The 23,220-nt window shown below is 34.8% G+C and overlaps 1 protein-coding gene across 5 annotated transcripts in view; it reads right to left on the bottom strand.

The window, feature by feature from the left end:
- Nucleotides 1-1,200: 1,200 nt before the first annotated feature.
- Nucleotides 1,201-23,220, bottom strand: part of PTPRC (protein tyrosine phosphatase receptor type C) — a 111,162-nt gene continuing 89,142 nt past the window's right edge. The window contains exons 17-32 of one of the 5 annotated variants that reach the window (XM_077157336.1): nt 22,755-22,864; nt 22,078-22,168; nt 21,914-21,990; nt 20,681-20,717; nt 20,484-20,581; nt 19,651-19,776; nt 17,670-17,827; nt 17,321-17,456; nt 15,396-15,545; nt 11,913-12,003; nt 10,521-10,654; nt 9,341-9,475; nt 6,869-6,991; nt 6,472-6,650; nt 4,808-4,943; nt 1,201-3,349 (exon numbers count right to left, since the gene is read on the bottom strand). In XM_077157336.1, coding sequence (XP_077013451.1) covers nt 3,074-3,349; nt 4,808-4,943; nt 6,472-6,650; nt 6,869-6,991; nt 9,341-9,475; nt 10,521-10,654; nt 11,913-12,003; nt 15,396-15,545; nt 17,321-17,456; nt 17,670-17,827; nt 19,651-19,776; nt 20,484-20,581; nt 20,681-20,717; nt 21,914-21,990; nt 22,078-22,168; nt 22,755-22,864 — 2,057 coding nt within the window. In that variant the 3' untranslated portion in view covers nt 1,201-3,073. The remainder of the gene's footprint in view (nt 3,350-4,807; nt 4,944-6,471; nt 6,651-6,868; nt 6,992-9,340; nt 9,476-10,520; nt 10,655-11,912; nt 12,004-15,395; nt 15,546-17,320; nt 17,457-17,669; nt 17,828-19,650; nt 19,777-20,483; nt 20,582-20,680; nt 20,718-21,913; nt 21,991-22,077; nt 22,169-22,754; nt 22,865-23,220) is intronic. The other 4 variants (XM_077157334.1, XM_077157335.1, XM_077157337.1 and 1 more) reach the window with 4 other exon arrangements.

Here is a 23,220-nt window from a genome sequence, read left to right as displayed (position 1 = left end):
TTTTTTCACCTTTACCAGGAAAGAAAATGTTTCACTTTAGAAACTGCCTCTTTGAAGAACCTTCAGGTTGCTCTAGTTGTAAGATTTGTATAGAAGAATGAAAGTAAAGACTTTTCTACTAATATTGAAAGAGATTAATTTCCTTTGAAGTTGTACATTTGGAGGTCCTCAAATCAAGAAACATGTACAGTTAGCTAGAGGCAATTACCATCCACTTTTTAGACATAGTGTAGTAAATGAGAACATTTTATAACAAATTTCTGGTTAAGTAAAAATAGCCACCAGTTCTAGTCAGTTGTAAGAAATAATAAACTTTAAATTCAATGTTTCAGGGAAAAACAAGCAAAACTCGATATGCAAATCTCACTGAACAAATATTAGAGCTCTGAGTGGAAGCTTCCAATTTTTAAGTTGTTGCTAAGACATTGAGCTAATATATACCTCTTTTCTGCAAATGTTCATTTCTCATGCACAAAAATTAATGACTTGGGGGCTGAATTTTAAGAATATTGCATGTATCCTCTGCCCCCAAGTACTAGAAATAAATTAAACAAACAAGCTTTAAACGAAACATAACACAATCTCTTTTTGCCTAACATACCGTGAGATCCAAGGCCTTGTCCCTAAAGGTCTTGAAATTACTAATGGCACTGGCAAACACTCGAAATTTTAATCTTTTGTATCTTGTGACAGTTTCTCAAGGGATGTAACCTATAGCTGTACACCTGGGTCTATGCTTCACATTTTATTTTCCTTTTAAAATAAAAATCATAGACATAGGATACAATTCCACATTTAGTGCAGTGGATGGATCTCGCTTTCTGATGAATATATGTTCTCACTGAGGTATGGGACTTCTGGGTTCTACTTTACCACAACTTCCCATGTGCCGGAAAAAAAGATATATTTCCAGTTTTCTTCCTAAACTAATAGTCATAACATGGCTCTGTTTTCTAAGTATTTATTTTTTATCTTTGAAAGGACAGATCCAAGCTGAAAATACACATTTGAAGCACACAGCATCCACATTTGGAAGAAATTTTCCATGAAATCTCTAAAGAAAAACTATTTATAGATATTTAACATTTAGAATTGTTGCTGTTTGGGTTTTGAAGCAGCCCACAGATAAAACAGACACATCATATAGTGTACTGAGCATGAGAACTGTATGTTCAGTAAATACCAACGTTGTTTAGTAAACCCCCACTGACCAAGTATCTGTTGAAGAAATTGAGGCACAGAGAATAAGTGACAAAGAAAGCAATGTAAACAAGCTTTATTTCGCTCTAATGCCTATTACTGATGATTTTCAATCACCTTTTCTCTTTAATAAGTAAAAACAATAGCAAGTGACCTTGATATAAACTGGAAACTCTTGCATCACTTTATAATTCACTTATTTTCATCTGTTAAATAAGGATAAGATTCTTTACAATAATAAGGATAATTTGCTAATTTCATCAATATAATAAGTAAAGAATTAGCAATGAACATAAAATAAAAATGAGTTGAATGAAAAACAAAAAAATTGATGACATAGTTCTAGACATCTGAAATCAGTCAGGAGAATGACAACATAGAAAATAAAACCAACCTAGTGATACTGTACGATCAACATAATAACCTGATGCCCTATTTACCAAAGGACTTGTTTTATTGCTTCTGAAAAATATGATCATTCTTAAGATTTCTTAAGGTTTCTTCTGTATCATAAACAATTATTAAACTATGGAATATTGGGTTTTTTTAGAATTTTTTTTTTTTTTTTGCATGGGCAGGCACCAGGAATCACACTCGGATCTCCGGCATGGCAGGTGAGAACTCTGCTTGCTGTGCCACCGTGGCCAGCCCTAAACCATGGATTTTTTAAAACAACTGGTAACTATAAAAAAAGAGTTCTACAAATTTTATTAAATTGCATTACAACAGTATTTTAATATGTGCTTACATATTATGAATATAAACATGTAACATTTAATATATTATATACAATAAAAGGTTATGATTGTATTATATTGTGACCATTAGTATCAGTTCCTTGTAAAAGCAATGTAACTGAGAAATCACAATAAATGCACTTCACTGAAAGTCTACGACAGAATTTAACATGGGAAATATGCATAGGCAATATTATGTCTCTCGTATCAAGGTGAAATTCCATAGACATAGGTATATTATGTTTCATATGTAAATATTTAGCACAAATAAATCTGTATGACTCTATTTCACGTATATGTATATATATAGATAGATAGATGATTAATTTATTTTAAAGATGTTATTTAAGTTCAATTGTAACAACACAATTTTTGGCCAAAGTTATTAGGCAGTGGATTTCACATATTATACAAAGAACAATCTGTTTTGCAAAGTTTTAAACACCATGGGAAGAGAACAAGAGACATTTACTTGAAATTTTTAAATTAGATTTTTAAAAAATATGCATGAAAATATATTTGACTAAATGCTAACACATGGCGTATAAGGTTTCCAAATGCTAATATAGAAACGTAATTTCCTTGTAGGATCTGCACACGCAGACCACTTTTCTATGCTGTCTCTAGCAGTAAAATAGTAAAGGATAAGATACATTTGTAGAACCACGAGGACATCTTGAGGTCATTCTAGAAATGTGCATCACGTTATTAGACAAAGCTCACACACGTTACAATTTTAAAAATAGATCTTTCTACCTAACACTTTCAATGTAAATTTTGTGAATTTTTTTCCCTCAGGAAAGCAAAAAGACAGAGTTTTTCAAGAATATTTTGAGTCACGTAAAAGCGTTTTTTCTCTCTCCCTCTCTCTCCCACATACAGGCACACATGCAAAGACTAAAAAGACTCTGTGCTGGCTGAATGATAGAAAAAACATTAACATGAGCATAAGACTGTACAAATAGTTTCAACAAAACTATCTTAAATACTTTTCCACAGTACCAAAAATAGAAGCGTCCCACAAAAACTGGTGCAATGCATTCCATTACCCCACTGTACACCTAAATTCCTCTCTTCTAGAAAAATAGGAACAACAACTAACACAAGGTCTCGAGTTGCCCCATGTATGTCTTTTCCTATGTACTTGGATTTAAAGCTGGACTTGAAGGACCATTGGCAGAACATTCTTGGCTCTCAGTACCACTCGTGGGTTTGGGAACTTCAGCTTCATTATGCCCTTCATCGATTTTATCTGGGGCACCACATGGACTAACACAGTTAGCATCCTGATTTGGTTTGTCCACTTCATTATCAAATTCAATTTTATCTTCTTGATTCTTGTATTTCTTTACTTGTCCATTCTGGGCAGGATAGGTGCTGGCAATAACATCATATAGGAATTGGTATTGCTCCTAGCGAAGGAAAGAAACAAGAAGGGACATGAACCAATTTCACGTCATTCATTTTGCATCAGATGAAAATTATCAAGAACTAATCACTTACTTGCAGAAGTCCTACATGGCAGAAATCTACTCTGATATGTTCTCACATAGATAACACGCCAAATGGCTTAGCCTCCTTACAATTCTAAAGGACTGAGCACAAAATACTATTCAAGATTTATATTATAGAGACACCAAATTGATGTTGTTTTCCTCTCATGCTATTTGGTTTCTAAATTCCATGCCTTACCAATGAGGCCACTTTTGTTTTAATGCTTATCCTCTTAGCTAATGCCTGTATATCATTTAACCCAATCCCCATAGGTTAATTTAAGTGTCTTCATTCATGCTCTTATAATTTCTGTCATTTCACTTTCTAAATTGTTTAATAAATATCTAGCTCACTCCCACTAAACACTGAGCCTTTTGATGGCAAGAGCACATAGAAGGCACTCGATATAATTTTTTTAATTAATATATGCAAGAGCACTGCCATATGCAATTAAAAGATGGATTTATTTTTAGTGAGTAATTACATTTATATTGTCAATAATTACTAATTCTCAGAATATCATCTATGGTTACTGCCACTTATAGAGGACACAGGATAGATCAGTTACAAAAATGCTACAGAGTCATTATCCGCCCTCTCTCCACGTGAGTTTACACCATGATTTTGCAACCCACTTCAACAAGAGGTGGGGTCTTTTTCCCAAACCCCTGAATGTGGACTAGACTTGTTACTTGTTTGGCTAATAGAATGCAGAGAAGGCCATGTTGTGCCGGTTCCAAGTCTTGGCCTCAACAACTCTGGCACACTTTCCTTCTCCCTCTTGGAACATTAGCCTTAGCTAGACTTCTGGATGGAGAGAGATACATGGTCTATTCGCCTCTGTTGCCACAACTAAATGCCAGCCAACTGCTTCTTCTACCCCTACACAACTGGCAGCTGAGGTCCCCAATGGACTCATAAGCTTATGGCAGACATCTAAATGGACCTTGCCAGGACTATCTAAACCTGACAAGAATAGTGGAACCATCCAGCTATCCAGCTAACCAATAGTTATTGGACTATAGTAACTTACTTTTTAAAGCCACTACAAGTCCAGATGTTTTGTTACAAAGCAACATGGATTGATACATGATTAATGGGAAGGAAATTAAGAAATTCATGAGCATTTAAATAAATTAAGAAATATTCTTCATTAACCTATCCACACAACAAATTGCTGGCAAACTCCAATTAAGGCTCTTATTGATGTTGATAATAATTCAATGTCAACTATCATGTGAAAATAGAAAAAAGAAATAGAGAAAATGGAAGAGAAGAGTAGAATGGAAAGGAGAGAAAGAGGGAGGAAGAAAGGAAAGGAAACAGTTCAAATAAAATTTAAAGCATACTAAAAGCAAAAAATAAGGTATACTTACAAATGAGGAAACCATTCCTGGTCTTGCTTTGCGTAGAGCTTTTACTACCTGGAAAATGTCTACCACGTCCTCTGTTTCTGCGCATTCCAAGAGATTCAACAAAGCACAAAATATTCCTGTTTGTTGAGAGCCATCTCTACAAAGGGGGTAAAAAAAAAGGAACAAAAATAACTCCACATTTTATGGAGAAAGGCATACTAGAATAAAACTTGAAAGAGAATGTGCTTTCCATTTCATTTTTTCCATATTTTATTCCAGTCTCTCGAGTGAAATTATTTCTACTAAATGCATATTTGACAAACATTTCAGTTTAAGAAGATAATAATCTTACAGTTTAAGAACTACTTGCAGGCATTAGAAATGCACTTTCTTTTGTTCGGTACTTTACATTTTTAATGCATTTTATTTACATCTGAAATTATTAGTAAAAATAAAATAATTCCAGTTTGATAGATGAGGAAACTAAGATATTGAGGGTATAATGACATGGCTAGAAATGGATAGAATCATAAATATTAAATCTCATGTTTTGCAAATTACTAGAACCAAGAGCTTTGTCTCCTTTATTCTTCTGCCTCCCTACTGCTTTTTACAAATGTCTCTGCATCAGTAGGAAAGTGCTATTGGTGGAACCCAAAAGAGGTCAGCCAAATGATTTATCAGACTGTGAAAGGTACAAAATATTATAAGAAAAATTCAATTTAAAGAATATTTATCAGCAGGATATTTTATTTATTGCATAAAGTAAAATATTGTATAGTAGGTACATAACTAAATCCTAAGAAACCAGGCATGATTTTAAAGCCTAAACTCCTCTTCTTCAGCTTTTTTTTCCTACATAAATTTCACTTTTGAAAACTCAAAGGCTGAAATATAGTCTTTCTCTAAGAGCTTGATTCTAGTATACGTAATTCCTATAATAATGAAATTTTCTCAAACACTCTAAAAGCATTCTGCAAGATTTGCATTTCTCATTTTACTTTTATATTGTTTTCATTTCTCGTATGCTTTAATTTTTCAAGTAAACATTGTATATTATGCATTCTTCCTTCCAACCTCTTTTATTTCAGGCGTATATGCATGCTTCCTTCACAGGTGAAGTTAAGGGTCTGCATGACAGAAACTAATAAAATCAAGTAATATTATTTATGTTATCAAAACCTTTGCCTTTGAGTCAGTTTAGAAAATCAAATCTTGGGTTTCAAATCAAAGTTGCTAAACATCAAAATTTCAGTTAATATGTAACATGATATATTATTAAAGACACGCTTTCAGTCCTCTTGATTCTTTAACACCTAATAGAGTGGATCAGTGCTTATGAACACACATTCAACACAATATCAATCGACCTATCTTTTCATACATCTTTCTATTCATTCATTCATTCATTCAGGACGTATATTCCAGACTCAATGTTAGGAACTGGAAAATCAAAGATGGCATGATATTGGGTATAATGGAACTCACAGACTTTAAATTATGGCACTGATATTGATATAATAATATCTTGTAATAATTATGCTGTGAGAGCATAAATGAGTGACTGATGTCATAGGAAGCTATAGTGGTGGCCATGCACATTATATATCGGGATAAACAGAATTTAAGAGAAAGTATGAACCAAGAAGTCAACTATTATGATGATTTTTAGAATACATCTTCACCTGCAGTGAATGAGGAGAGGCACACTCTTGTGGTACTTATTCCTTTCAGTGGAATTCTTCTTGGGAAGTTTTTGTTTGAGGTTTTCAATCATAGAGATTATTTCTTGGGGTTCTGCAGGAAGTTCGTCCACATTCCAGTTTTTATATTGATACTGATAAACAGTTCGAGGATCTTTCCTCTGAAATCAGAGAAGAAGAGAGCATTAACGAGTAAAATTCAAACATTTTATAATCCTATAATCCCATTTTTTTCATAATTGCTCTTACTTACATAGTTTAATTTTTTATTCTGAAACATTATATAAATAGTTCCTTTGATTTCATGAAATATTTTATATTGATTTGTCTACTAGACTGTTTACATAGAAAATACATGCTCCTGAAATTGTTTATCTACCTTGGAATGTCTCAGTTCAAATACACGGAGGGTATAAGCTGAAGATTCGTTTGTGTCTTTCAGGTTAACTTCTACATCTCCATATGTTTGCTTTCCTTCTCCCCAGTACTGAGCACAGATTTCCTGGACAAGAAAAAAGTGGTTCAACAACTTCTACATAAGTTTTTGGCTTGACATTTAAAATATTCAGAGCCTATCTCTATCTCTCTGTTGCTCTTTCATATTTCTCTCCTCTCCCTCCTTTCCACCCACCACCTTCTATTAAGTGGAAGTTATTAATTGCATTCTAAGACCGAAACCTGCCCACTAAAAAGTCTAAAATCAAATTTAAGTTTGTTGGAGACCTATTCAACAAGGCACGGTGTTTCCTTGTGAAAGTAAAAAGAATTGGGGAATACCAAGATGATAAAGAGGCAGTGGCAACAGCTCATTCTTGGTGGAGTCTTTGAGATTTATCCCTCCCTTCTCATACTCTTATCATCATTGTGCTGGTTTGAAAGGATGTATGTCCCCTAGAAAAGTCATGTTTTAATCAAAGTCCCATTTCATAAAGGCAGAATAATCCCTATTCAATACTGTATGTTTGAAACTGTAATCAGATCACTCCCTGGAGATGTGATTTAATCAAGAGTGGTTGTTAAACTGGATTAGATGATGACATGTCTCCACCCATTTGGGTGGGTCTTGATAAGGTTCTAGAGTCCTATAAAAGAGGAAACATTTTGGAGAATGAAGAGATTCAGAGAAAGCTGCAGCACCATTTAGCAAAGAGTCCACCAGCCAGCGCTTTGGAGATGAAGAAGGAAGACACCTCCTGGGGAGCTTCAAGAAACAGGAAGCCAGGAGAGAAAGCTAGCAGATGATGTTGTGCTTGCCATATGCCCTTCCAGCTGAGGAAGAAACCATGGCCGAGGTCACCATGTGCCCTTCCAGATGAGAGAGAAACTCTGTGTTCGTCATGTGCCCTTTCACTTGAGAGAGAAACCCTGAACTTCATTGGCCTTCTTGAACCAAGGCATCTTTTCCTGGATGCCTTAGATTGGACATTTCTATAGACATTTTAATTGGGACATTTGCTCGACCTTAGAACTGTAAACTAACAACTTATTAAATTTTCCTTTTTAAAAGCCATCCTGTTTCTGGTATATTGCATTCTGGCAGCTAGCAAACTAGAACAATCATCCACATCAAAATCTATAGTTTGTACTGATGTCTGTCATGCCCCTTCCACCAACTCAGGTCCCACTGAGATTCCATCAGTCCTCAAGGAAATAAGCTATCTTTTAGAGTTTTGTCTCTGTATCTTAATGGCCAACATCATTAAGCAGCTATATATAAATTGCTGATTATATGAACAAAGGGTCCCCTTGAAAAGTAGTTTAACCACACAAGTATTTCCTCCCTCTGCAGCTGTCCTCTACAGACATAGCCCTACACTTGCTGGCACTGATAGACACCCTGCCCACTCTACCATACTATGTCCTGGATCTCACAATTTAGATGAAAGGAAAGATTGCTGGAAATCTGAACATATATTCTTTTAAAAAGATGAAAAACATCAAAACCAAAATCAGCTTTCTATGTGAAGAGATAGGGGAACATGAGAGAAAGAGAGAGGGAGAGACTGTTACAAAGAAACATCATAAACTTCGCAACTCACTATGTGCTTATAAGGATATTCACTGAATAACGTGAACATGTCAGATACAGTGTAAGGTGCTGAAACTACATATAATCTACAACCAAGGAACTTCTAATAATAGAAAAGGTATTAAGGAGAGGATCAAACAGATGTCACAGGCTTGAAGTCAGAGATCAAATTAGATCTTAGGTTCACCTTCCAATGATAGAATTTTATGACAATAAGTATTAAATTAGCATAAAGAAAGAAGGATTATTTTAGATAAAATTGCTCAGAAGTTTTGCCATACTAGACTAAAGGGATCAAAATGAAAAAAGAGGGCATAGTCAGGTACATGGAATGTCATAAATTAAGATTTGGTGATGAGAAGGCAAATGGTGTGTGAAGATCAAGTCAGTAAACCTGCTTGTCCAGAGTTGAAAGTGTGTAAACCAAAAAAATGGGAGGAAAATAGAAAGATACATGGAGGCTTGATTACCGAAGGTGTTCAATATCAGAGGAAATATTGGGTTTTTATCTTGAAGAAAATAGATTGAAACTATAGTGGTTCTTTGTTTGCTGTTGCTAGCAAGGGATGACACTAGAAGTGCTTTATCTTGGAAAATCTGTGAGCAGTGTGCAGGACTAGAGAACGGAATACAGGAGAGGTTACTAGAATCCAAACGAAACATGAAGGAGGTCAATATTTGGATGTAGGCAGTAAGAATGAACAAATGAAATCGTGACAGAGTGACCAAAAAACTCTGATGTAAAAAGGGAGTAATCCAAGGATGGACAATTATATCTTATGACAGAAAGACTTGTTTGGAAAGATCCTCAAAAATACAAACCTTGTCTCCATTCTTCAGCTCTGACAGCATGGCAATAACTTTTACTTTTCTTTGGAATATCATCTGCCAAAAGTCACCAATGGTCTCTTTTAGTGGTCCCTGAGCAGCAATCATCACTTCAGGTTTCCAGTAACTCTTTAAATACAAATAATGAGTAACTCTATTACTATTGCTAACTGAAGAGAGAGCAGTGGATACTTAAGATAACCATTTAAAAATACAGCCACCTATTTTGATATTAATGCCATTACTTAAAAATATTAAAATTCTTAGGCCCAAGAAACAATGAGATGTAAATACATGAGATACTTATTTGGTTGATGATAATTCTTAGCTAAAAATATGCCATTAAGATTAGAAGAAATTATTAAGCAAACTAATAAGGCTTTCAGCTAAAATTATATCTTTTTCTTTAAAAATTAGCATAGTGGAAAAAAAGAATTTCTTAAGCATTTCAAACTATCTTCATCACAGTCCATACATTCTTATAGTAGTTTAAATAGACATCAAATAGACATCCTTTTACCTTTACATAGGTAAAATCCTATGTAGAGTGTTTTAGGAAACTTTTGGGAAAAAAATCTAATATATTATATATGCATCGAGTATTTACTAAATGACTAACGGTTGCATGTTTGACTACTCAGTTTATTTTTTTAAAGGTAGAGGGTAAGTGACACAGAAAATCTGAATGAAAAGTTTTTAACCAAACAAAGTTTAAATACACAAACTTGGATCTGCCAACAATTTGGATATCTAAGTATAAACATTTTCAAACACTTGCATTGTTACAATTTTATTTTTTTAAGTAATGTGGTTTAAGTAATATTTCTAATAAAAATGTAACCAATAACATTGCCTTAGTTTTACTAACTCATTACTTTTTTTGGGTTTTCTTTGCATGGGCAGGCACTGGGAATCAAACCCGGGTCTCCAGCATGGCAGGCGAGAACTCTGATTGCTGAGCCACCATCACGCTGCCCTCATTAGGTTTTAATATATTTGTCTTTTAACAAGTTAACATGTAATATTAAAAATCGAGTGAAACTTTTGAGAGTCAATCAATTTATAGACATGGCCACCATCATCATTCTTTTATAAATCACTTAATGAACAGCCGTGAGTGTTGATATATTTTCAAAAAGGTTAGGTCCTGGACTTTGGAAATTTAAGTACCTACCATTATAAAAGATGCATTGATATATTTGCTCGTATCTTCTGAATCACTGTCATCGTCTGACGATTCATAGGAATCATGCTCACTCTCTTTGCTCACTTCTAATTCATGTTTAAGTGGTACTCTGTTAAAGTCATCTTTGTAAAATAAATTAGCAGTAAGTCATACTTTAAAATATCAAATCTCTGCTTGATTGCCACATGAAAATTAGAAAATAAGTCATTTAGAAGTGACATACTGCTTCTATCAACTTACTGAACCACATGGAACGGCCCCAACATGAAATTTAGTACTGTTTGATTAATAAATTGCAAGAATGTTCTAAGATGAAGAAGATCCTTATAAAGACAAACAAAACAAAACGTGGAACGCAATTTATGTTAAACAGCCAATAGATGTCAATGACATACCATAGGATTGTTCAATCTTTCACGTTCAAACTTGTATTTACACATACACACATTTTAGTTTTCCATGGAATATCACCTTTCTATTTGATATAAGTTAAACAGGAATTCTTAGCTTTGTGTTTTGTTTCTCAATTATATCCTGTTAACATTTATCTGACTATTAGCTAAACAGATATTTCAGTTAAATTATTATTTGGTCCAGAGGATTATTTAGCCCATAATTTCTCATTACTTCCCAATTTCTTTAATTTATAATACCCTGATCAAATGAATCATTGAATAACACCACCAACTATCGATTTCATGTTTTAAACCATATTCATAAGGAAATCTGCCAAAATTAAGTAGGTCAACAAGGTACTGATATGATCTGATTTGGTTGTCTAATTTATTATCTTAGCTTACATTTTCTCCATGCTAATCTTAGTGTATGCAACAAAATACAATTGTACCAAATGTTCCAGTCCATATGCTTAAATAGTATAATTCAAGTCTTCAAAACTATATGTATTATGGTCTGTTAAAATTCAATGACTGACTGCCAGTTTATAGAGAACTTTCTACCCACTTTCAACCTCCTGGATATGAGAAAAAGAGAAAGTATAAAGAGAACAAAAGTACATAATTTTTGCTATTTGGCAATTGTCCTAGAGTAAAAGTAACAGAGAACTGGTAAAGGGGTCAACACTACTTGTTTTCCTCCTAGTCGTAGAGGTTTCAACTTTCTGATAACCCATTTCTGAAATAATTAGTAGAAAGAAAACACTGAATTCAGTCTACCCAAGACTCTATGACCTTTTTAACTTTTTGGTGTTTGAAATATTTGATATAAACTAAAATTTAAATATCCTTTTAAGTACTTCTCTGCTTTCAATCAATTATTGAAGACTTGCTTTCAGTATCTTGATGTTTTTTGGTCTTACATTAAACAAGTTCAAAAGAGCGCTTAACTTCATCTAACGCAAAAAAATAAAATGTTACCTACATGGAATGACATTAGAGTTCCTGTTTTTACTTTTATTTTCTTCTTGGTTTCCAACGTGCTGTGTCCTCCAGCTCCTATACGAAGGGAGTCTCTGAGGAAAAATTAATAAAAGAGACATCCTTAAAGAAAAAAATTAATATTGGATTAATCTGTTATTGTAAATAAGATGCTCCCTAAAGAAAAATCCTTTGTCAAGTTTTATGAGTTTCGTGTCCACTCCCCATATGTCACAATTTTAGAGTTTGCCTCTGAATTGTCCCTTTTAATGGCTCATTCATTTAGTAATTTTGACATGGTGATTTTGAACTAAAAGTGCGTATTTATATGACAGAATATGCTTCCTTTTCAGAGCTGCTGGATACCAAAATTATAGTTTGTCTTCACATAAGTGGAAACACTGCACAGATGTTAATTATCCATATTGCGGAAAGCAAAGAAAATTATTTTGAATCACCGTAAATTTAAAACTGTCCAAACATAGGATTCATCCATAGAAGACGCAGCAAAAAATTCAAATAATTGATACTTATTTTGCACCTTCTGGCTGGTCTATTTTTTTACTCATCCTAATCAGTCAGCAAGATCTATCATTTCTACTTGTGAAGCTCTCAAATTCTTTTACTTTTCTCTGTCCCTACTTAGTCCAGTCCACCTTCATTTCTCACTTGAAATTAGTCAACAACTTCTTAACTGGCCTCTCTATCTCCAGTCTGCATTGTTCAAATTCTCTAAAACACAAAGGAAGGCATGTATCTCCCAGGCTTTTCAGCAGCTTACCATCAACCTTAGGGAGCAGCCAACCTCCTTATAATAGCATAAAAGGCCCTTGGGGACATGCCCCTGACCGCCTTTCCAGCCTCATCCCCTGCTAGGCTCCTCCACAAACATCAACTTCAGCCAAACCAACATCCTCAATTCTTGGAAGGGGCTGAGCTGTCCATTAACTCTTTGCAGTCCCACATGTGTCTTTTATTCTGCCTGCACTACTTTTCTCATTTTTGTCATTCGGTTAACTTCTACTTTCCCTTTTAGGTATTAGTTAAATGCCAGTTTCTTCTGGAAGACTTTCCTGCCAGCAGTTCTCCCTTCTTACTAGTTCCTACATAAATATTTCTCATATGGATGAATAACCTAAAACAAAACAGTTCATCATGTACAATCAGGAACATTATATACATGTGATCTAGATATGGAAATAAGATTTCCTCTTTCAACCAGAATATGATGCCCTCTTTCAGTTCCCATATATTGTTCTTTAATGACTTGATATACCATCGTTGTATACAAGTCCATTTCAACGCCTTGTGCTTCCATGAGAATGGTCAACCAGTAGCCCTTACCCTCGGTAAGTACCTAGGATAAGCGAACTAATGACTCACCTATAACTAAGATCTGGAGAACTTTCCATGACTCAATTCCTAATGGTTTCCACTTGCCACCTCAAGTTGAAGCTTCCCAGCACATCCTCATGGCCCTAATTTTTATTCCTAAGTGGTTACTCATATCCTCAAATAAAACCCATGTTCTATATCTCAACAATCTATCAGTGCCTTCCTCTCTGACTTCTGGTACTCATGATCTGTCACCAGCAACTCCCATCCATCCTCATTCGGTTTTCAGTTTACACCAGTTGAAACCCTTCAAGACATCACCAAAAACTTTGATGCCCTTATAAGAACTGCTGGCTTCCCACATTATATCTCATTTACCTCAAAGCTTAAAGAACATATCTCTTTGCTTCCTGTTTGTACTTGCAAATCATTTCTACCCATTTCTCCTTCAAAGTCCAGACTACTTTGATTTTCTTTCCATCACACTATGCACCTTCTATCTTCCTGCCTTCACCTGGAGATGTCAGGTTCTGATTTCTGAGTGGATCACTCAGCTTCATTTAGTTTTAGACTTAGCTAATGGTGGACATTTCTCCTCGAGGTCTGCCCTCATTCTTGGGTACTTCAGCCTTGACAAGGATGATCTATCCAACACCAAAGATGGATCTATCCAACGCACTAGTCTCTTAATGTTTTAGCTTCTTCGCCTCCCATGATTTTTCTTTTCACTCTGCAGCCATCCACTTTCATCATTTTACCTTTTAGATTTTGTTCAAAACATTGCTTTTTGAAATACTAGATGGATTTAACCCAACTATCTGCATATATAGCATCTACCTCCAAAGATTTTAATTTTTATAGAAAACAATACAACCAAGTGATGTGTTCATTTTTAAATTCATGATCATCTATTTTAAATGATCAAACACACAGTCATTAGGCTCTACTTTGCCCAACTGATGATCTTGCCTCATATTTTCTTGAGAAATAAAAGACAGTCAAGAACTGCCTTAATTCCCCACCACCAAACCCACCAACCAACCTGCATCTCTACCCTCCTTTTCTGTTATCCTTTCTTTCACTGCTTCTTTGAGAGTTGTAGCCATTACCTTTGCTTGTACCTATTCTCTCATGCCTTCTCCCTTGTCCACTTGTATGTCACTTTGACTCTTGTGCCAAGAATTATACTTGATACAGAGCAAAGACAATCATAAACTACTCCTTTAGTGATATGCATGTGAATGCTTAAATTAATGTCTTTAAGCAGTATATCTTTATAAGTGGTCTAATTGTGCTAGAATATAGGATATGGTTAATTTGTCAGTTAAAAAAGCAATAACACAACATAAAAATCCTTTGCTTAAGACTATCCTATGCCTGCTAGTTCTTCTGATATAATTCAGGTACTCTGGTGGACTGTCTGGCTTGGTGATTGCCTACTCTACCTTCCCACCTCAGCCATACTTTGATCCTAAACATTAATCAATTCTTTATCTGATTAAGAGCACATTCCTGGTCTTGTTGGGAAACTCTTGAATTAACCAGTTTGGTGGTTTACAGAAAAGCCCAGTAAAATGAAACTCATAAGTGGACAAGAAGACATTCGAAGAGTTTTTTAATAAGCATGTTGGGAACAGCTATGCCAACTCTTGGAAATCAAAAAGGCACTACCTCCTAGGTCAGCAGTTAGAGAAATTAGTCAGTGCACACTTATTAATTCTTTAGTTTCTTTCTATCAACTCCAGCCAGTTTAACTTCCTAAGCAGTCATAAACTCCTGTAATTATTTCCTTTGCAAACCGAAACCAGATGCAGTTTTTAATGGTAAGAGATTACATTACCTTTGGCGGGCCAATTTTGTGGCCACATACAATTATTTTGACACCATATTTTATACCAGCTTAATGAGGAATAGTTAAAACTGCTAGCTGTAGAATCAGATTTCTGGATTCAAACAGTCTCCTGCATAACCGCTGTGTAATTTCAGGCATTTTTCTTAATCTCTGTGTCTATATTTCCTCATCTAATCACCACTGGATTATGGTGAGGCCCAAACGCAAGAACTATGTCAACTGCTTAGCAGAGCACCTGGAAGATAGGTAGCATCTAATAAAAATGAGCAATTCTATTATTATTTTTATCACAATTATTACCTGGAATTCGGCCTCTAGTGGCGATGGCTCACTGGGTGGATCTCTTTTCTTCATGTTATGTAGATATGGATGCAATTCAGGCAAGCTCACCTCTGTTTCCCCAAACTGATTGTATTCCACCAAAGCCTGATGGATCAAGATGTACTGTGCCTGCAGTTTCAAGAAAAAGCACACATAAATAACTGATCACTTATAGTTCTATAAATCATATTTAAATAAAATCTGAATGCCCATAATTTTGTTCAATTATTTTGAGATAACATATACTAAAGCAATTTGATATGCGTAAAATTTAAGTGTTCTCGAAGTTGACTCTCACATATTCTCTGGAGTATGAGGAAATTCCATTTTCAGACTTTTTTTCAGAAAAAAAAATAATAGCTGGCTAAGTAGATTAGGCATCCCTGCATATTACATATAGCTTATTCCTAAAAATCAGAACAATAGATCTGATTTCTTACTTCAATGAATATTATTGCATTAACTCATATTAGTGATGTCTAAAACTATAATAAATTTCACAGTGAATCCTAGAGAAAAAAAGCAAGTTGTTACTCTATAGAATGTATTTTTAAACAATAGTTTTCTAGATATTTTGAACAGAGAAAATTATTTTTTAAAAAAGAATACAGCAAACTCAGATTTAGCAACTCCAAAACTTTTAATCATGTTTGTATCTGGTATTGTTTTAAAGATTCAACACATTTCTGACAAAGGTCAAGCTTCTTTAACCACACCTCTAGCCCCTTATCCTCCTTCTGAATCCTCCCAAGATGAAAGCACTAACAGAAGCGGTGACTATATTTTTCCACTCTATTTTATTTTTCTGCAATGGGAGTAACTTATTTTATTTTGGTAAAATCCATTTTTATACTTCCATATTAATATCTTCGGATTTATAAGCATTGCAATTTTGCTTGAATTTTCTAAAAATATTGCATAAATCTGTTTCATGTGCTGAATTTATTTCATCATTGTTTTCATCTGAGCATCCATCCACATAGAAGGATACAGATTTAGTTTATTCCTTTCAACTGCTGCACAGCATTCATTATGCAGAGAGTCCCTATTCCACATTTCACTTATCCATCCCTCCATTGAAACATATCCAGGTTATTTCTAAGCTTTTGCTATTCAAACAAGGCAGGAATGCAATGAACATTCTCACATGTTTCTAATATGCAAATGTTACTCTTGGTTTTATACATATGTGTGGAATTGATGGATTAAACATGGATCTTTACAATAAAAAGCAATCATTTACAAATATTCAATGCATGAAACATGCCAAGCACTTTTCCAACTGCTTTACTTGAATTACCTTATTTGTCATGAGAACCCTCTGAGGTAAATACAATCATTACCTCCAGTTTACAGATGAATTAGTTGAGGCACAAAAAATATTAAAAACTTGTCCAAGGGTGCACAGTGGTTAAGAAGTAAGGGTAGGATCTGAAGCTAGTAAATCTAGTTCCAAATACTAGGCTGTTAACCACCACGATATTCTGTACCCTTATTTTTAATTATATGAGATGCTGCCAAATTGCTTTCTAAAATAGATATTCCAATTCATATCCCCATCAACCATGTGTGGGACCAGCTATTTTCCAATATCATCATCAACATTTAATATTTTTGGTGTTTTAATTTTTCCCCCAATTATATGTGTGTAAATAACATTCCATCATTTCTAAAGATATATTTTACATTCCTCTTCTTCCACAGCACTTCTAGGCACTAAGGCAAAGCCTCCTAAGTATGACTGGTGACTACCATCTCTTTTAGTTTTCAGGAAATTAAAGTTAACTGTTTTCACTCACTGTTCGATGTGAAGAATTTAGCTTTCTTTTCAGAACATTATCACCACCGTAAAGAGCTCTGTCATGAGATAAGAATGAGAATAATCGCTAAAGGTTAGAACATACCTCCACTTGAACCATCAGGCATCTTTGCCGACGTAGCTTGACCACATAACCATAAACATCCACTTTGGTCTCTGCCTCCAGGCCTTCCAGCATGGCATCGATTCCAATATAGGTGCCTGTACGTCCAACACCAGCACTGACAACAAGAAAATTAAAAAGCAGTGAAGGCATGATCATGGCAAGGAGATTAAAATGAAAAGCCCTCAAGGGTGAAGCAGAGAAAAGAGCATAAAAGTCTCATCATAGATTATTCCCCAAAATAGCTGTTTCCAAAGGGAGGATGTTCCTAGCAGTCCAAGGCATAAGGACATGAATTGCTCCATGTACGCTATCAGGGTTCTTTCCTTACCTGCAGTGCACGATGATGGGGCCACTGAAGAAGTTGCTAAAAGCATTCACTCTCCTTCGCAGCTTGAGCAGCAAATGGGGATCATCAGGCACCCCATGGTCTGGCCAGCTGGTGAACTGAATGTGAGTCACCTCCCTTCCAGTTGCCTTTTCTTTTTTCTAGTCAAGATATAATATTTTCCTTGAGATGTGTTTTTTTTTTTCAAAAGCAAACTGTGTAACATAGATAAATAGGAAGGGTGACTAGTACAAAAGGAGTTAGTACAAAAACTCCTCATGCAAACATAAAGTACTCCAGAGTCCTTAATTTCTCAGCCTCCTGTGTGTTTTTTCAGCCATGATTCTATCTTCCTTTCCAGTTAATGAACAGTAATTAAGATACCATGCAGAATAAGAATGCACCAACTTGTAAGTACTACATTAGGTATAGCCAAAACTCCCAGGAACTTTCATGCTGTCAGGTCAAAAAAATAAAGCAATCAAATAAACAGGCTGATGTGTGTGTGTGTGTGTGTGTGTGTGTGTGTGTGTGTTAAAAGACATAAAATAAAAGGTCTTCCTCATAGCTGTTTGAAATATTTCTGCTTGGTGGTCCAACAAATAAGACTATTGAGCATGCCAAGAAAGTCTGATGGATTATTTGGTTAAAATTACACTTCTTAAACCCTCTCCTATTAGAATCATCAACCTTGAATGGAGAGGGAGACTGGAGGAAAGTTAGCCTCAGATTACAACTGAGGTTTGTCCCAGTTTCAAGGCAATCAGCAGAAGATGCATAAGTCATAGAATTCCCTGACCGACAAGTATAGAAAGAACCACCTACATTTAGATCATAGAGAAAACACATAGCTATTTTTCAAAGGAAAGAAGGAAGGAAGGAAAAGAAAGAAAAAGAAAGAAGACAATAGCTGGGAATTTCAGTTAGGAAATAGCAACATTAATAAGAATAGAAAACCCAGGATGAATCATTGTAGCCAATTGAGCATCAAGCTTTATCAACATCGCCGCCCACACCCGCAGACAAGGGGCCTTTGTGGCTTGGTCACTCATGTAGTTAGCCATGAACCACTGAAGGAACTGTTCCCAGCTCCTCCATGAGCTTAGAAGGTAGTAATGGTGGAGGAGTCTTAGAAGACCTTGGGAGAAAAACACAATTTATCGGGACCATATAGAATAAAAATTTAGACTCCCAAAAGTCCTCTAAAAAAATGGAATTCAAAGAATACTTCCATTTTCTCTATAAAGATCTCCATTTTTAAAAGTTTTATTAAGATATTTTTCACATACCATAAAATTCACCCATTTGAGTTGTACAATTCAGCAGTTTTAATTATTTTCACAGAGCTGCACAACTATCACCAGCAGGTAATACTAGAAACTTTTCACCTTCTCAGAGGGAAACTGTGTGCCCTTTAGCAGTCATTCCCTATTCCTGCCTGCTCCATCCTCAGCCCCAGGCAACCACAAATCTGCTCTCTATCTCTGCAGATTTACCCATTCTAGACTTTTCAAATAAATGGAATCACAAGATGTCTGTAAAGACCTCCATTTTAACTCTTAGTTAAGGCCACACAACTTTCTGACCAAGCATTTTATCTCTACTGCACATTTAGATCTTTATTTTTCTTACATTGGTCCCTAAATGGAGCCAATTGTAAATATTTTCCCCACTGAGATTAGGGACCATTTACCCATGCATTCATTCAATCCCTTATTCTACATATTTAATGAGCCTTTCTCTCTTCTTTATACTGTGACCAGGGTCACAGCATAATAAATGCTTTTGATTTGACTTGGATCCATTATACAAATATATAATTTGACTCCACTGTCTTATGTTATCCTTTTAACCCAACACCTCCTCTTGAAGGTCATTAAAAATATTTTCCCAGTTATATTTTACTATCTTATTTTTAGTATTCCATAACTGTAGTCTTAGAAAAACAGTATCAAAATAAATGGTATATAATAAAAAGACTCACATGTGTAATACTCAATTTCTGAATGATATAGTCTGGGCACCTTTTGTATTCGTTGAGCTTTACAATCACATCTCCGAAAGCCCGAGTGCCTTCTTCCATGGATGGCCAGTATTCTGCACACTTGTTCTATATTTAAAAGTCATTAATGATTCCAAGTTTTCATTTAAATAAATTTGTTATATTGAACATTTTTTAAACAAAACCAAACAAAAACATGGTCATCTGAAATTCTCAGAGTATTTGTATATTCTCCTTTAAGCATGTAACAACTTAAATTGAAATGCTTGAAAGGTTTTCCATTTCTTTTAAATTCTCCTGGAGCATTTCCTTCATACTACTTAGCAGAAGGATCATCTTGACAGGCATAGCAGAATTTTAAAAGAGGAGGTGCTCAACGATCAGAAAAAAGGGATAAATTGCATGCTAATTTCAGGCAGAGAGGTGGGAAAACTTTCACTGCTCCTAAAGTCCTAGTACAAGAGTTACCATCTATGCGCCCAAGGTCAGTTTTATTTCATGCATTCACGGCACTTTGGAAGTTAGCACACAGATATGTATTGAACTTACAGCAGCATGGCCAACAAAAGAGGAGTAAAATAAAAATCCAGCATGCTATTAAGCATAAGCATTTAAATTTTATGCATGTATTATGTTTACATATAAAAATTTTTATTTTTCTACATATACTAAAAATTTAAATCAAGTATTACAATGACTAAACAGACAAACGTTTGAATATCAAACACATATAGGTAGCTCTTCGAACTGCATACATCACTTTATTAAGCGAATCCCAACAATTTCTCTACCCCATGAGTCTGCTGGGTCCTTACCCTATTTCCTTCTTCACATCTAGTGACCATGACAATAACCGTGGCTTTCTGTTCCCAGATCATCCTCCAGAAATCATCAACAGTTTCATCCCTGGGACCTAGGAGGTAAACCAATACAAGCTGATAAGAAATATTTTCTTAGAAGTGCTGTAAAACGTTTTTTTAATAAAAGAATTGCAGACTATCAAATAAATTACCTTGTGCAGCAATGTATTTCCTGGGTTCTTTGAAGCCCTGTCCAAAACACACATAAAGGCATATCATTTGTTGAATATTCAATTGTTCATTAACATGCAAAATTGTGGGTAAGAGGAAGTTTTAGATCTATCTTTCCTTGTTGTGGATTTCCTTGGGCATTTTCAAATTGTAATGATTTTCTTAAGAACTTATGGGCAGGCATTTAACTGTGCCAGTGGTGTGGTAGACACCTTTGCAAATGATATTCACCACCACTTTAATGTATCTTTGTTGTATACCCCAAACAAATTAAAAAACTAGACTTCATCCTCACCTAGAATGCTGTAGCAATTTACTAAAGTAATTCAGACATGCTTATATTTTATGTCCTGCCACTCCTTACTGCACTCTCTGACCTAATGTAAACCACTACACCAGTCACATAGTCATTTCTGTTCTGGCTGGATAAACAAGAAGCCAAAATAGAGATTAACCCTTCAGTTAGGTAAGGGGCACTGGGCAAATGGGGAATTACGAGAGTTTTTTTTTCCAGTCTATATACTTATATACTATTTAACATTTTTAAAATAATGTGACATACTATTTATTTAGCATTTTAAGTTAAATAATAAATCATGCTTTATAATATTTTTGCTATATTAACCATGAATAGTTGACATTCACATTTTAGGATAAATGCAATAAATAGATAATACGTGTCAAGAAGCACATTAGGGCTGAAATGCAGCAATATATAATTATAGTACAAAGGCTCAAACGCTTCCCAGTTGGGTGAACAGGGCAAGGTAACTCATTATCCAGAGCCTCCGGGTCCTCACCTATACAATTTGCATAGTGCACAAGGCCAGGGCAATTGTGGGGTTCTTATGATAAATACAAGCATAGGTCATGGAGTCTAATAGCCTGCATATAATAGGCACCAGAATATGTTAACTATTAGCATCATTTTGCTTGCAGAGGGAAGCCCTAGCCTGCTCACAGTACCAAGATAGGCAAATAATAAATAACTACTCGTACAAACATTGGTTATTTTGCTGTTTGTATAAACAAGGTTGAGGGATTACCTCAAGATATTTCTAATAATATCTCAAAAATTTTGTCAAGACAAAGAAGGAACTGAATGGAGTGAAATATATAGAAAAATAGATGCAAGAAAATAGAGCCATGCAAACTTATCCACAACAAAATGGTGAAGGTATAAAATAATTTGTCTGTTAGGCCTTTTTACTCACATCGATGTAACTGGCATTTATATAGTTTGACCCTGCATCGCCATTGATCTCAGAGAGTTCAACACGGTTGTAGTCATCTGTTTACAGAAAAGAAAAAAAAAATGAAATCATGAATAACAAAGGAGGCTAAGTGTATCATAATTCAATTCTAAATGAGTACTTACAAGGAAGGATGTCAACATAACGATTTTTATTCTGGTTAAAGGACTTTCGAGCATCCTTGATAGAAAATTTGCTAAACACCCGTGGAATGCTCTGAAAGACACAAAATCCTTTAGGTCACAGCAGATTCAGGAAAAACAACTTTCCTCTTGCCAATTACCATTTTGAGCAATGAGACATCCCATAATTTACTTATTTTATACTAGAAAACAAATTACTTGTGGTGATTTAACTGAAAATTATTAGGAATTATGCAAAAATACCCCATTTTTCCCCTTAAAAACCAATGATGGAGTACTCTGTGGACAAAAATACATGAGTAAGAGAAAATTGAGAATTATTGTTCAGTGCCACTTCAGAAGTTATTTAAAAACACATACTTGGATTATTGTTTAAAGTACATGTTCACAATCAGCCAAATGCATTTCATAACACGTCTTCTTAATTGAGAAAATACAGAGTAATTATTATATTAAAATAACTACTAGCTCTGTCTATGAGCCTCTCAACCACTATAAGTCTGTTTTCTGGTCTATAAAATGGTGCTAATAATATCTGTTTTGACTATTTTGTGATATTGTGAATTAAATTATAAAGGCAAACATATAAATACATTTTAAGTGAAATTATCTTGGTAATTGTGTAAGGTTTCTCATTATATATCAAGAGCAGCACACACCTGAAATTCGGCCAGAAAAAGTCTTCCTTCATCAGCAATCTTTCTTTTATAAGTTTCCAACAAATTATCAGCATGTATTGGCTCCACATTCATCAGTTGTTTTTCATCATCTTTAAATATATTAAAGATTCAGGACCAATGTTATGTCTATCTTTAAAACACTCATGCAAACTTACTAAATTTATCTTCTGGATTCAATCATTGACCTTCTTTCCTTCCCATACATATTCCACCTGGGAAATCTCACTCAAATGTAAACATTCTCTTATTAGTCAATGACTTCTAAGACACGTTCCCCAGCCCTCCTCTGGGTTTTGTATTAATCTTTCTGACTGGCTCACATTCACGGTTATTCTATATGTACCTCAAAGTTAAGAATCAAAAAGTGAAATTCATTTCCCCTTATATACTATTTCAAATCTCAGTAAACAGAATCACCATTCACAAGATTATTAAAGACTGAAAA

The sequence above is a fragment of the Tamandua tetradactyla genome, chromosome 4 (genome assembly GCF_023851605.1).
Source record: "Tamandua tetradactyla isolate mTamTet1 chromosome 4, mTamTet1.pri, whole genome shotgun sequence".
Taxonomy (NCBI): Eukaryota; Metazoa; Chordata; class Mammalia; order Pilosa; family Myrmecophagidae; genus Tamandua; species Tamandua tetradactyla.
Note: the sequence above shows the minus strand (reverse complement) of the source record. Positions and strands in the feature narration are given on the sequence as shown.